The sequence below is a fragment of the Bubalus kerabau genome, chromosome 5 (genome assembly GCF_029407905.1).
Source record: "Bubalus kerabau isolate K-KA32 ecotype Philippines breed swamp buffalo chromosome 5, PCC_UOA_SB_1v2, whole genome shotgun sequence".
Classification (NCBI taxonomy): domain Eukaryota; kingdom Metazoa; phylum Chordata; class Mammalia; order Artiodactyla; family Bovidae; genus Bubalus; species Bubalus kerabau.
In genome coordinates, this window is record NC_073628.1 from 116,781,335 (window position 1) to 116,796,333 (window position 14,999).

General features: G+C 34.1%; 1 protein-coding gene across 2 annotated transcripts in view; it reads left to right on the plus strand.

Annotated features, from left to right (window-relative positions):
• Positions 1–14,999, plus strand: part of XPR1 (xenotropic and polytropic retrovirus receptor 1) — a 201,401-nt gene that overhangs the window by 22,864 nt on the left and 163,538 nt on the right. For both annotated transcript variants that reach the window (XM_055582863.1, XM_055582862.1), the window contains exon 2: positions 4,373–4,424. In XM_055582863.1, coding sequence (XP_055438838.1) covers positions 4,373–4,424 — 52 coding nt within the window. The remainder of the gene's footprint in view (positions 1–4,372; positions 4,425–14,999) is intronic.

Below are 14,999 nucleotides of genomic sequence, written 5' to 3' on the forward strand. Positions count from 1 at the left end.
CTCATTAGAAAAGACCCTATGCTGGGAAGGATTGGGGGCAGGAGGAGAAGGGGACGATAGATGATGAGATGGTTGGATGGCATCACCGACTCAATGGCCCTGAACTTGGGCAAACTCCAGGAGATGATGATGGACAGGGAAACCTGGCGTGCTGCAGTCCATGGTGTTGCAAAGAGTTGGACACGACTGGAGACTGAAGAACAACAACAAGGAATCTTTTTGCTTCTGATCCTTGTTCTATGAAATGGTCTGTGAAACCCATGGGTTTGGAAAGGAGATCAGAGAGAATCTTTGTTGTTTAGTTGCTAAGTCATGTCCAACTCTTTTGCGACCCCATGGACTGTAGCCCACCAGGCTTCTCTTTCCGTGGGATTTCCCAGATAAGAATACTGGAGTGGGTTGCCATTTCCTTCTCCAGGGCATATTCCCAACTCAGGGATCGAACCCATGTCTCCTGCATTGGCAAGTAGATTCTTTACCACTAAGCCACCAGGGAAGTCCAGTGATGATCTACTGTGGGTTATTAAAAATTAACAACATAAGAAGCTTGTATTGGCAGTATTATTGAACTATACCCTATTTTGTACAATAGATATATTGTGGAAAGTTTAAGCAATAAAATTAGGAGTCCTTGTTGTTTAAAGTGTACATAGGTCAATCCTAATCTCCCAATTTGTCCCACCCTCCCCTTCTCCCATGCCCCCCACCCTGTGTCCATATGTCTGTTCTCATATATACTACTGTGTGTAAGATGGGTAGTAGTGAGAACCTGCTGTATGGGACAGGAAGCTCAGCTTGGTGTTCTGTGATGATGTAAATGGGTGGGATAGGACGGTGGGGTGGGAGGGAGGTCCTTGAGGGAGGGGATATAAGTGTACATATAGCTGATTCACTTCATTGTACAGCAGAAACTAACACAACATTGTAAAACAATTATACTCCAGTAAAACAAAATAAAAGTAAAATATGTGCAGGAAAAAATACAGTGTATAGAGATTGAGACTGCATATGTTCTCTTAGGAATCTGTAGGTTTCTTATAAGAATTAAAAACTCTGTGTACTCATGTCAGCAATCTTCAGAAAATATAATAGGAGGATATTCTAAATCATCTACTTGACCATCTTATAACCTAGATGCCAGGAGATTGCAGTGTCTCTGTTTATGCTTGTTTGGTCGTGTTGGCTCCAAGTAGTGTTATACTGCTTTGTGAAGAGTCAATTAAGAACTGAGGCATTTCTAATGCGTAAATGATGTAGTCATGTCTAGCAGGTGGATGGCCAAATGATGCGATAGCCCACTGTATAACATAAGTTTTGTGGTAGTTCACATTCTGTTAGCTAACATTCTTTGAGCATCTTCTGTGTTCCAGGCACTTATCAAAATACTCCTTGTGTATAATAATATATATGATATTATTCAATAATAATCATAATTAATCTAAGGATTTGTGTTTTAAGTTTTTAATTTGTACAGTAGACCTGTGAGGTATGTGTAATTACTAGTCCTATTTTACAGATGAGGGTACTGAAGTATAGAGAAGTTAATTTTTTATGGTTACATAGCTAATAAGTGGTAGAGTTGGTTTGCATACATATTACCTGACTCCATAGCCTCTAGCCACTGACTGTACTGCCTCCTGATAGATAGCTGACTGTACTGCCTCATAGTAGATCCCATCTGACATAGTCATCTGGGCATTCCAAACTCAGAATAGGCAAAATGGCATTGTATTCATGTTACCAATTCAGATTTTAATTCAGCAAACATCTTGTTTCCTGTCATGTTAATGTTGATTTAATAATACTGGTTTTGTGATTGTGTTTGGATTTAATTTGTAAGATTTTACTGTCATATGTATTGTTATAAACACTAAGAGTTTTATCCTAGTTTGTATATATTTCAATAACATTATAATGTAAAGAGAAGGCTGAACACTGCAGAATTGATGCTTTTGAGCCATGGTGTTGGAGAAGACTCTTGAGAGTCCCTTGGACTGCAAGGAGATCCAACCAGTCAATCCTAAAGGAAATCAATCCTGGATATTAATTAGAAAGAAAGACTGATGCTGAAGCGCCAATACTTTAGCCACCTGATGCAAAGATCCGACTCACTGGAAAAGACCTTGATGCTGAGAAAGATTGAAGGCAAGGGGAGAAGGGGACGGCAGAGGATGAGATGGTTGGATGGCATCAATGACTCAATGGACATGAATTTGAGCAAGCTCTGGGAGATGGTGAAGGACAGGGAAAGCCTGGTGTGCTGCAGTCCTTGGGGTCGTAGAGTCAGACACGACTGAATGGCTGAACAACATAACAAAAATAACTTCATACTCAGAGATTACAGTAGAGATGCTGTGTAAGGATTGCTTTGGATCTTTTTCTTTTGGCTGTACCACACAGCTTGTGGGATCTTAGTTCCCGACCAGGAATCACATCCGTGCCCTTCTCAGTGATCAGAGAAACCTTTAGTGATGCAAATGAATACATATTGATTTTAGTTATTATACAGATTCAGAATTTTATATAATGTATTGGATTTCCTTAAACTAAAACAGCATGAATGAGGAAACTCAATTTTGTTGTTTTGTGTATTTGGATGCAGTTCTCCTCAGCTGAGTCATGTAATAGACAGTCATGGGAACTAATGTAGACAATACTCTGTAGGATTTTCCCCAGGTGGTTTCCCAACTGGGGGCTATTCTCTAGTCACAGTCAGGGGATGGTGTCCTATTTATAGAGTCCTCTAAAGTCTATTACTGTCAAAAACATAGAAGGTCTCTTATTCAGAAGAAAACTGAAGTAGTAAGAAGCAAAAAGAATTATCCTTGATTTTACTGAGAGTTGTCTTGATTTAAATGAAACTGATTTAGTTTATAATCAAAATGAAGACTATCTTAATCTTTCTCTTTATAAAATTTAATCTTTTTAAACCTTAATTTGGTAAATTTTCCTTTTGCAAATTTAATTCATTTGCATTACATATCAGAGATTTTACTTACTTTGCTTTTTCAGTGTGCTAATAAGAAACCCTTTTGAATTCAAGAGCTATGTATTGAGTTCCTACTGCATACAAGCTTTTCTGCTAGTCATTGGTGGTTTATTTACTTACTGGTAACATCATCTGATTTATGTACATAAGCCTATCATACTTAAGAAGTAGAAAAACTTCAGTCAGGTGTTTGAGTCTCTGATATTATCTGGTTCCATGGTAGTACATGAGTTTGAGCAAGCTCTGGGAGTTGGTGATGGCAGGGAAGCCTGGTGTGCTGCAGGCCATGGGGTCACAGAGTTGGACACGACTGAGCAACTGAACAGAACTGAGGGTAGTTTTATTCTCTGAAGTTTCTCTGGCTGGATTTTTTTTGTTTCTTTCCTCTTGTAATTTTCTACTTCTGGAAATTTATTCTACTCTAAGCAATGTACGCATTTACACTCTTAAAATATTCCATGGAAGAACTATAGCATAACTACCACTGTAAAGTTGTATAGGACTTTTAATATATAATTCCAGTCTGTGACCTGAAATACTTTCTGATGTTTGATAAAATCTTCTGAGCTAATTTCTTTTTTAGACTGGAAATTAGTAGTTCCTGGGACATCTGAAATTATTTTTTAAAAAAGTGATTATATATACCTTTTTCTTAAAAGAAGTTCTAGGTCTTTGTTATATTCACTTAGGGCTTTTGTGTATTGTCAGACTTGGCTAGGGGTTAGTCATGGAACTGATATATTGGTCACCAACTTAAAATAATGGTAAATCCATTTGGGAAGAATGTGATTTAACTGGAGTAGACTACCTTGGAGGTTTATTTCTTCTTTTTTGGTTTTTATATGCTTGAATGCTGTAGGCCAGTGATTCTGGGGAGGGGTGATTTTTGTCCTCTGGGGCGTTTGGTAGTGTCTGGAGACATTTTTGGTCGGTTGTTGCTGGTATCTAGTGAATCTCTAGATACAAAAGGGGAAAAGAAAAACACTCTCGATACAAAAAACAAATAAAGAATTATCTAGCCCCAAATGTCAATTTTACTGAGGTTGAGGGATGCTGGAGGCCAATTTGTGACTCGCCAGTGGTGATTTTTTTTTGGTCTAGAATCTATGTTCATGATTTTTCATTCTTTTCCAAATTCCCCTTAATTTTTAAAGTATATATATATTAGCTCTCATCTTAAAGATGGGACAGTACTGAATATGAAAGGATAGTATTTGGGTTTTAGCTTATTAAAGTTAATCAAAGTATTTTACTAAATTCTCAATTTGGGGGACCCTGTGTAGTCATCTGGATATTGAAAAAAAAGTAATTATTCCGCTGAAAATGCTTTTACTGTGAAGATTATTCATGATTTCATGTATTTCTTTTCTTTCTTTCTAATAGGCTTTTAAGGATATGCTGTATTCAGCTCAGGACCAGGCACCTTCTGTGGAAGGTAAGATGCATTAATCCCTACATTTAACCACATACAACTTCTTTTTAAGAAGAGATATTTTAAACTGAATAGTATAAAACTAATATAACTTACCCTACTATACAGATCTTTTTTGGCTTTTATAATATATATTATGATTACTTTATGTTTCAGTGAAATTTTTATTGTTTAGCTCACATTTACTTTATGATGGATCTCTTATGTCTTTACATCACCTTAGCATTGTGAATCACAGATACTGGTTTAAAGTTCTTAAGTGCCATGCTGCCTCCCCCCAGCAATGTGTTCTTATATCTGTTTTTCTTATCTGTTCATCCATCCATCCATCATTCAGTGAATCCTTAGTTCATAACTAGTCTGGGCACCAAAGCCTTTTGTTTCTATTTATGTCATGTCTTTAGACTGAAACTAGTGAAACAAGACGTATCTGCTCTGTGTGTGTGTGTACATAGATATAAGCATGCATATGTATGCATGTGCACACCTTGGCAGTCGTAAAGTGACTGACCTAAGCATAGTGGTTATCTTTCTAATTATCTTTATTGATCCTTCCTTTTCTGTTACCTCAGCTTCTGCTCACCAGTTCACTCTTTATGGGTTTAACCATTGATAGATTTGAGGAGTTGTAAGTTAAAATTGTAGTTCTTATGTCAGTAAATAACTAGGAGCTAATTCAACAACTATTTGAGGGAGTGTTCCTTCTGAGGCCGGATATTCTTTTAAAATTTTGTATCATATTTCCATGAGAGATGAATATGAAGTTGTTTATTGAAACTATAGATCTGTAATTAAAAATCTGATTGTCTTTAATGACATAGACATGTATATCTTTCTAACCATTCTGAATTCAAAGTGTGCTTCCTTCAGAATCTCAAAATCTTTACCAGGATACTGACACCTGGGTTATTAGTTTTATAATATGTCACTAAATTTTGGATTATATTTAATACATTTAATATAATTAATGTGTTCTCTAATATTTAACTGAAGACAAATATTTAGTTCTTTATTGGGTTATTATCTCTTATGTGTCTTGGAGAGTACCTACCACCTCAAAAGATTTTGAGAATGTGACAAAAATGAAATTATGTGGAAGTTAAGCTGATTTCCTCACCCTGTGTAACTTGCTTTAATAGTGGTTCTTTTAACTTTATTCTAATTGGGCTACTTCTCCTTAATTTTTTTTTTTTTTTTTTAAGTTTTACCTTCTGGTTTGTAACAAAGATATTCTGAAGTGTGTTGAACATTATAATGTTCTTTATTCATCCCTCCATGCTAGGTCATGTTGCTAGTAAATCTCATACATTGTCAGCTGTTTTTGGAGGAAAAACTAAATTCTGTCAAAGTATGCTAAAATGACAAATATTTACAGTTAATAGCTTTTTATCTCATTGCCCAGAGACACAAACTTCATTGGACCCTGTTATAAAGGGAGTATTGTAGGCTGATTATGCACATGTATGTGCTGTCTTCATAGGGGAAATATTTTGAACTTATTCATTCTTTCAATTCTCAGGTAAAGACTAAAGTCATGTAGTTTTTATTTTCTTAACAGGAATTTTTCTCTTCAGACACACTATAGAGAATTGAAGGTATTGGAAAGTAGTTTAAGGAAACATTATCTTATATAGTATTGAGGTTAGAAAATGTTATTAAAGGGACTCAATTTTGTCTCTCATTTGCATTGTGATACTGTATTAATTTATTCTCTTTTATACAGTGTTTAAATTATAATCACTTCTGTTATTCCTTTATTCTTGTTACTGAGATCATATTTCTAGATTTTTATTTAGCAGTTATCTGTAAAGTAATGCATCATCAACAGATTTATCACAGAGTCCAAGATAGGGCTTTCAACTTTTAACATTTTTCTCAGGCCAAATAAAATAGGATATGGGGAGTGTAACTCAGGCACTGATGGTTTTACTGTCTCTCTAGGTAATTCTAATATATAGCCAAAGTCAAGAACCCTTGCCATAAATAATCTTAAAGAATTTTAGGTCAGTATTGTTAATGCTAAGTTTTTTTAGGTAATAACTAGCCAGTAGGTTAATCGATTTCTTAAGTTCATTGATAGTTTGATTATTTTATTAGCATCAATAGGATGTTTATTTTTTAAATGTTTATTGCATTGAGTTGAGTATAAGTAATAGCTGTACTGATTATTTACATATATTAAATAGTTATAACTTAATATTGTTATTAGAATTAAAGAATCATTTTTATTATTTAAGATGAGTCATAGTGCAATAAGTGGCGTATTCATATTTTCACAGTACTTTTAAGATGGAATGGGTTTCTAGTTATAGTGAAAGAGAAATAACTTGAAATGGATTCTTCAAGAGTGAAGTGGTTTATTTGATAGAAGTATATTAGATAAAAGGCACAGTATATGAAAGCTTTTGTTGATAAGAATTTGTTCACTATTTTTTACACTAGTGGATCATTTTCTTCTAATTTTTAGATAGTGCTTTTATTCTAATATCACAGGTAAGGTGGCTTTTTTCCCATTTAAAAGTAAATCAACCAAACAAAATTAATTTCAGTGTATTAAGAAATCAAAGCGTGTTTACTTAAAGTTGCTTTTATTATTCAAATAAATAAACATTCAGATTATTTTTCTTGGTTATTTTGCTTTATTCATCCTTTGAGAGTTAATTTCATGAATCATTATACGTTGATTCATGAAAAATAAAGTGTCTCTACTTTTATTTAAAACAAATGTGTTACAAAAAAACAACAAATGTTTTGTGATTGTAACTAGGAGATTCTCATATTCTGAAGGAAAATATTTAAAATGCTAAAAGACTTATTCTCAGGTATTCCTTATCAGTTCATATCTAATCTCTTTTGATATGTGTTAATATCATTGCCTGCTCTTCCGTGTAATTTGTTAGTTTTGGTAGGCATTCACATTTGGAAATATGTGACCAAGAAGATGGCTTAAAATTCTTTGTTAAAACTTACACAGTGTAATGATTTTAAAATAAGGACATAATTAAGAATTTTACTGTTTATTTTATCTTTTTTCTGCAGGAAGAATTGTAGAACATATGTGACAGTAGAATGAGGATTTATTTTATGTGGAGGGGCAGACACGCACTTAGAACCTTTAAATTCAACCTTTAATGAAGTAATGTTTTGAGGAACTTTCAGAAATAGATGCTAAAACCCTTTAAACTATATTGTGCTTTTTATAATTCCTGCTGTCAATGAGGTATTTGGGACAGATTAAATTAAGCTGCAAACAGAAAGTCCCAACGTCAGTGAATCAGTAGTATCTTAATAATCAGGATTGTTTTGAGGCAAGACAATTTATTATGGATACGACAACAGAACTTCTAATTGTGGTACCCATTTGACATAATCAAATTTTGTCAAATTTTTTGGTTTGGCCACAAATTTTTGGTCACCCATTTCTTGGGTAAATAGTCAAACCTGTATCGGGGAAATTTCCTCCTTCAGGATAATTTTGATACTTATGACTTACACACTTCATGTAATTTGTACACTAAATTTGTTTTGGTTTATACTGAGTTATTTTCAAGTAAAGCTTCAAACTTTATTTTGCCATCATCTTTTTAAAATATAGTATCTTTGTTTAGAAGCATTAATGTTTTCTATTCTTGTGATGGAAAAATATGAGAATCTGACAGTCAGGCTATGTCACAGAATTAAAAATCGACATTTCTAATTGAAAGAGACTTTAAAAGATCGTTTTGCTTCATCATCATTTTAGATTTATGCGATCTGAGACCATGTTAAGTTTGCATGACTCAGGAAGAACAATCAGGATTACTAATGCTATAGGTGACAACCAAAGGAGAATTCAAGAGATTAAACTAGTATTGAAACATAAAAATAGTTTTTTATATTGACTTTATATTTTTATCCAAATGGTATCTTTGAATTCAAACATTTTTAATCAGGCATTTCCTTGAGTCTTTGTATTTTTAAAAGAAGCATTATCTAGTTTGAATAATACTGAACTATTTGACTTATTGGGCAGAAACTAAATTGTCTTTCCAGAAATCTGTACTAAGTTTTTTATTACTCCAAATAATTCCTAGAAGTATTGGGAAAGGTGTATAAAATTAGATAAAATCATTAGATAGCAGTAGTTATAAAGGTTAGAATAAGGGGGAAATAAAGATAGAATTGTAAGAGAAAGCTCCAGTAAATTTTTATTTATTTATTTATTTATTTATTTATGGCTGAGCTGGTCTTCGTTGCTGCACGTAGGCTTTCTCGAGTGGCAAGGGGAGGCTACTCTCTAGTTTCGGAAAATGTGCTTCTCCTTATGGTGGCTTCTCTTGTTGTAGAGCACAGACTCTAGAGCCAAGGGCTTCAGTGGTTGGGGCTTATCGTCTCTAGAGTCCTGGCTCAGTAGTTGTGGTTCACAGGCTTAATTGCCCTGCGGCATGTGGAAGCTTCCTGGACCAGGGATTGAACCCATGCCCCCTGCATTGGCAAGTAGTTTCTTAACCACCTGTATCTCCCTGAACCACCAGGGGAGTCCTCCAGTAAATTTAATATATATGATAGATACCATAAAGATCCTGGAAAGAAAAGAACATCAAGTAAAATTAAGGAAATCTGAGTAAATTATGGACTTTAGTTAATAATGTATCATTATTGGCTCATTAATTCTGACAAATGTACCATACTCATCATGTAAGATGTTAATAACGGGAAACTGGAGAGTGGGGGGCAGTAAATGTACAACTTTTGTAACTTTTGTATAACTTTTCTGTAAATATAAACCTATTCTAAAATGAATTTATTTAAAAAATAAAAAGATGCTATAAGATTTATACAGTTTCCAGAAGCTAATTGTAAGTTCAACCCTGATTTTGCTGGAGTTCAGAAGGTAGAGGCGAGCATGATTAATTTCAGAATTAATTCATAAGGTAAATTTATACCAGTTCCTCAGAAAAAGATCAGTTTTTACTCAACATGAGATTAGAGAGACGTTCTTCCTTCGGATCTTCATGAAAAGTATTTTCTTTGGTGTGCTAGATTGTATCCCCAACAACTATTTTACAGAAAGCATGGCAGTAAGTTTCATGAGACAGCCTCTTAGAATCCAAGGGTATGATGTAAAAATTTATTACTCTGACCTACAAGGCCCTAAATAATCTGATCCTGTGTCTGTCTAGACCTCACCTTCTGCCATTTTCCCCCTTCTTTACTAGGTTCCAGTCCTGTTGCCTTTTCTATACCTAAATCAGCCCAAGCTTGTTCTTACAATAGGGCCTTAGCTCTTGCTCTGTGTTGAGAATGACTAGATCATTTCATAGCTGTGTCCTTCAAGAGACCTTCTGAATAGTCAATCTTATTAGCCCCTCAGTCACTTTTTTACATCACCCTATTTTATTTATTTATTTTTGCATACAGTTCTTTGATATCTTGTGTTTTTTTCATTGATTTATTAGTTTTCTTGAGATAGTATATTAAAAGACGCTCCTTGGAAGAAAAGCTATGACCAGCCTAAACAGCATATTAAAAAGCAGAGACATTATTTTGCCAACAAAGGTTTGTCTAGTCAAAGTTATGGTTTTTCTAGTAGTCATGTATGGATGTGAGAGTTGGACTATAAAAAAAGCTGAGTGCATAAGAATTGACGCTTTTGAACTATGGTGTTGAAGAAGACTCTTGAGACTCTCTTGGACTGAAAGGAGATCCAACCAGTCAATCCTAAAGCAAATCAGTCCTGAATATTCATTGGAGGGACTGATCCTGAAGCTGAAACTCTAATACTTTGGCCACCTGATGGGAAGAACTGACTCATTGGAAAAGACCCTGTGCTGGGTAAAGATTGAAGGCAGGAGAAGAAGGGGATGACAGAGGATGAGATGGTTGGATGGCATCACCGACTTAATGGACATAAGTTTGAGTAAGCTTTGGGAATTGGTGATGGACAGGGAAGCCTGGTGTGCTGCGGTCCATGGGGTTGCAGAGAGTTGGACACAACTGAGTGACTGAACTGAACTGAGGCAATAGAAGTTCCTTGAGACCAGAGATGTTTACCTTTTTTTTTTTTAATGTTTTATATCTAGTATCTAAAATAGGCACATACCTTACATATTTACTGAGCACATTAATGAGTAGGAATAAATATGAATCCTTTCCCTCAATATTTCTTAAAGCCAAAGTACCATTTATTTAAAAATTCACCTAGCTTGCTTCTTTGTTTTTAGTTTTGTTTTTTAATTTTTAACTTCTTTTGATCTTTAGATGCAGAATTTTGCCTGGTGGTTAGAAGGCTAAGCATAGTTTGTTATTGTTTTATAATGCTGATTGTCATTTCATAAACTGTAGGCTGAGGTGACACACATAGCCTTTCTTTAAAACTAGAATAGAAGCAGATGATGTGACATCTTAGTTTATAAAGATTTTTTGGCGTTGTGTTGTCTTGATACCAAGCACAGTTTCCTTTGATTGCTGAGGTTTTTATAAGCCATTGGGTGGTTGTATATTTTTTGTAAGACACTAAACCACTTTTTGTTTTTATATGCTTCTTTTCAAAGATATATGAAATAAGCATAAATTTGAAAAACCATGTATGAATTGTTGAATATTTTCCATGTATGTCTACTTTAATGGAATATGTGTTTTAGAGAATTTGAATTGAAATGGAAAGACCTCAAAGTGCTTTGATTGTTTTCCTTTCGCATTTTATCTCTTCTGTTACAAAGTATTCCTTTTGATGGAGAGTATATGGCTGATGTTAGCCTAGTATAACTCTGATTCAGTTAGCTTAATACAGCTCTCTGACTTTCTAAAATGGAATGAATAGATATAGTTAAGGATGTAAGTCACTGACCACTGCTGTATGAGCCTCTGCTTTTCGGCCATTTCTTTTTAAGTTGCCCACCCCCTTTCCCAATCTTACTACGAACAGATTTTGTTGGATCATTTTTTGCCTAGGTCTCCTCTGCTTATTCAACTTGATTAGCAGATGTGTTACAGTCTCCCTAAGCTCCTTAGAATTCAGCTCTTAGTGGCATTGAAGATGAAAGTATGCTTGTAAATAATTCATTCTGATTATACGCTTGAATGGACAGAGTCCACTTCAGGCGTCTTCTTCCACCTCACCTCTTTCCCCAAGTCTTTGTTGTTTTAACAGATGTGAGGTTGCTTTTTAAGTTCAAGAGGATGGAAGACTGAATTGCATTTCTAAAATTCATGAAGTAGTTTTTGCATGTATAGGATTGCTGTCAGATCTATGCATTCATAGTACATTACTTATGTTGTTTATAATCTTGTGTCTCCCTTCCCCCAGTTTTTCATTTTGTTTTCCTATATCACTGTTTAAAATTTTTTTTTCTGACCTAGAAATAAAGCCATCTGATATTTATGATAGGGAGAACTATATCTAATTTGTTACATTTTTGGCTTGGTAGTAGCATGAGAGTATCTTTTATAAGTTCCACTTTCCTGCTAGTGTTGTTTTGTTCAGTCATTTATTGTTGATGTTTAGAAGTCCTTCTGCTAGTAGTGGTTCATATTGTATGAGAAGACTATATACCAGGGACAAGTAGAGAGTTTCATCCCAAAAATTAAATTCTAGATTTGTTTGTGACCACTGCAACCTTTTGAAATAAATACAGATTGCTAAAAGTGGAAGTTGAGACGTGAGGCAAGCCAAAAAGATAATTGTCATCTCTTTAAGAATAATGTATTTTCTATTCCCCATGAACTTCTTTTAGAAAGGATCAAAAGACCTGACTGATATTCAGAGACATGTAATGGAGTTTTTTCTTCTGAAGGATGTGCCTAGTTCATGTTTACATTGGAAAAGGATTGCATATTCCCTTGTATTATGGAAATGACACGTTCTAGATAAAAAATATTATTACCCTCAAAAATATACTTGTGTATTCTTTAAAGATGCCGCTGATCTTGAACTAGTTCACTAATAGGAAAGATATGCTTCTGAATGATAAATAACATTGCTATTTGAGTTGACAAAAATACTTCTCTTTCACAGAGAATTAAACATAATTTAAAGCTCATTGTTAGGACACAAGATGATGATATAAATAGGTAGTAAAATTATGCAATGAAAATACGTATCAATTTTGAATAGCATACAAGTAGGAAACTAGAAGAAATGAAAAATGCTTTTAATCTTTTCTTTGTGATACTACAGAATATTTAAAATATTTTCAGTATTTAAAGTTTTCTTTTGCATATAAAGGTCAATAACACACAAGGGTACTGTGTCATTTGTCATACAGTGCTATTTCTTTATTTATTGGTAAGTTTGAGGGAAGGTCATAAAGTAGAGAAGGAATAATTACAAAACAGTAAGTCATGAAACAAAAATTCTGGAAATTACTGGTATCTACTCTGCATTGTATACAAAAGAATACTGTAACACATGAATGAATATGATGATTTCAGATAGAATTTTCTAAACTAATATTAGAAAACTGGAACAATTGTTAAAGCTTTAAGTTGGCAGAACTTTCAGTTAAGGAAAGTTTTTCTTTATGCTCTTTTTTCATTAGGTAGGACCACCTTACATCTTTAGTGAAAGAATGCCAATGAGAAAGGTAGAAAGAATAGAAAGTTTTGATTAGAGAGTAGTTTTCCAGCACTGGGTTATATCATTGAATAAAATAAACTAAAATTCCTGACCTCAAGGTAGAAAAGATGCTCTGAAAATCGTTTAGATTCGCAATAATGTTTAATTATTGCAGTAATAAGAAGAAGGAATAAGGCATTCAGTGGTTGAAAGAGTAGATAATCCTCTGTTAGTTTTCTGTGTCTGCTCTAACAGTTTATCACAAACTTGGTGGCTTAAAGTAAGAGACACTTGTTCTCTCTTAGTACTGGAGGCCACAGTGGGAAATCAAGATGTTGGCAGGGCTTCACTCCTGGAATTTGGGGGGGATGAGCTATGTCTTCCAACCTCTGGTAGTTGCTGACTTCTTTGGCTCGTAGCCACTTCACCCAATCTGTGCCTCTTCACTTTGCTTTCTTCTCCATCTATCCTCTGTGTATCTAAGGACATTTTTCATTGGATTTAAGGCTTTCTGGGTAATTCAGGATGATTTCATCTCATGATTTAATTTCATCACAGATTCCAATGATTTGACATAGATATCTTTTGCCCATTAGTGAGAACAGTTGTGGTCAGTTTTGGCCTACCATATCCCTAAATCTGAATTGAAAAAAAATGCATTGTAGTTCATGTTGTATCTTCAAACTTGGTGCTAGAGCTAGAGGTACAACTGAGGCATTTGTTTTCACAGTCTAATCTACCCACATTGAAGGGACAGTCAAATGATGTTAAAAAAAAAATTAAGTAGATACACAGAAAGTAAAAAGCTGTCCAGTATATAGGCTTGACTGTATAAAATATAATATAGGACAGTTTACCTGCTTCTAACCAAACTATCCCTCTTTAGGGTTTCTTTTATATTTCTAGTATCCTTTATGAGGGAAACAAAAGGTCAGACCTTTTCCTTGCATGCAGGGTTAATGTCCTCTCTTCCCTCGAAAATTTTTATTATGAAAAATTTGAAGATATACAGAAGTAAAATGTGTACAGAATCCCATGTATCCATCACCCAGCTTCACTTCTTATCAATTGCCTAATCTTGTTTTGTCCTCCTTGATTATTTTGAAGCAGATTCCAGAAATTATATCATTTTTCCATAAATATTTCTTTTGTTTTAAGCGTACATTTAGAAAAGTATAGTTGATTTACAATGTTGTGTTAGTTTCAGGTGTACAGCAAAGTGATTCAGCTATAGTAAGTCCTGTGTTCTACAGTGGGTCCCTCTTAGTTACCTATTTTTTGTATAGTAATGTGTAAATGTTAATCCCAAACTCCTAATTTAGCCCCCCTTTCACTGTTGGTAATCATATGTTTGGTTTGTAAGTCTGTAGATCTATTTCTATTTTGTATATAAGTTCAGTTGAATCATTTTTTAGATTCCACATATAAGTAATATCATGTTTGTCTTCCTCTAACTAATTTCACTTAGTATGTGACGTCTTGGTCCATCCGTGTTGCTTCAGATGGCATTGTTTTCATTCTTTTTTATGGCTCAGAAATATTCCATTGTGTGGAATCACACTTCACATCTTTGTCTGTTCATCTGTTGATGAACATTTAGGTTGCTTCCACATCTTGGCTATTATAAATAATGCTGCTATGAACATTGGGGTACATGTGTCTTTTTGAATTGTGGTTTTCTCTAGTGTAAATATTTCTAAAGGATAGTTCCTGTCCTATTTACCAAAATACAGTTATCACACATAAAAATATTAGTAGTAGTTTCTTAATATTATTAAGAATATAAGATATTTGATAATATTAAGAACTTACTATTAATATATTTTAAAAGATATTTTAGTCTGACCAGAGACACAAATAAGATCTATCATATGATTTATTGTGTTTGATTAGCAAGTCTGTTAACTCTCCATCCATCAACAGTGGCACCATCCAAAACAGGAGCCACTAGCCACAAGTAGCTAGTAAAGTTTAAATTAATTACAGTTAAAATGAAATACTCTGATCTTCAGTCACACTACTTACATATCAAGTGCTCAGGA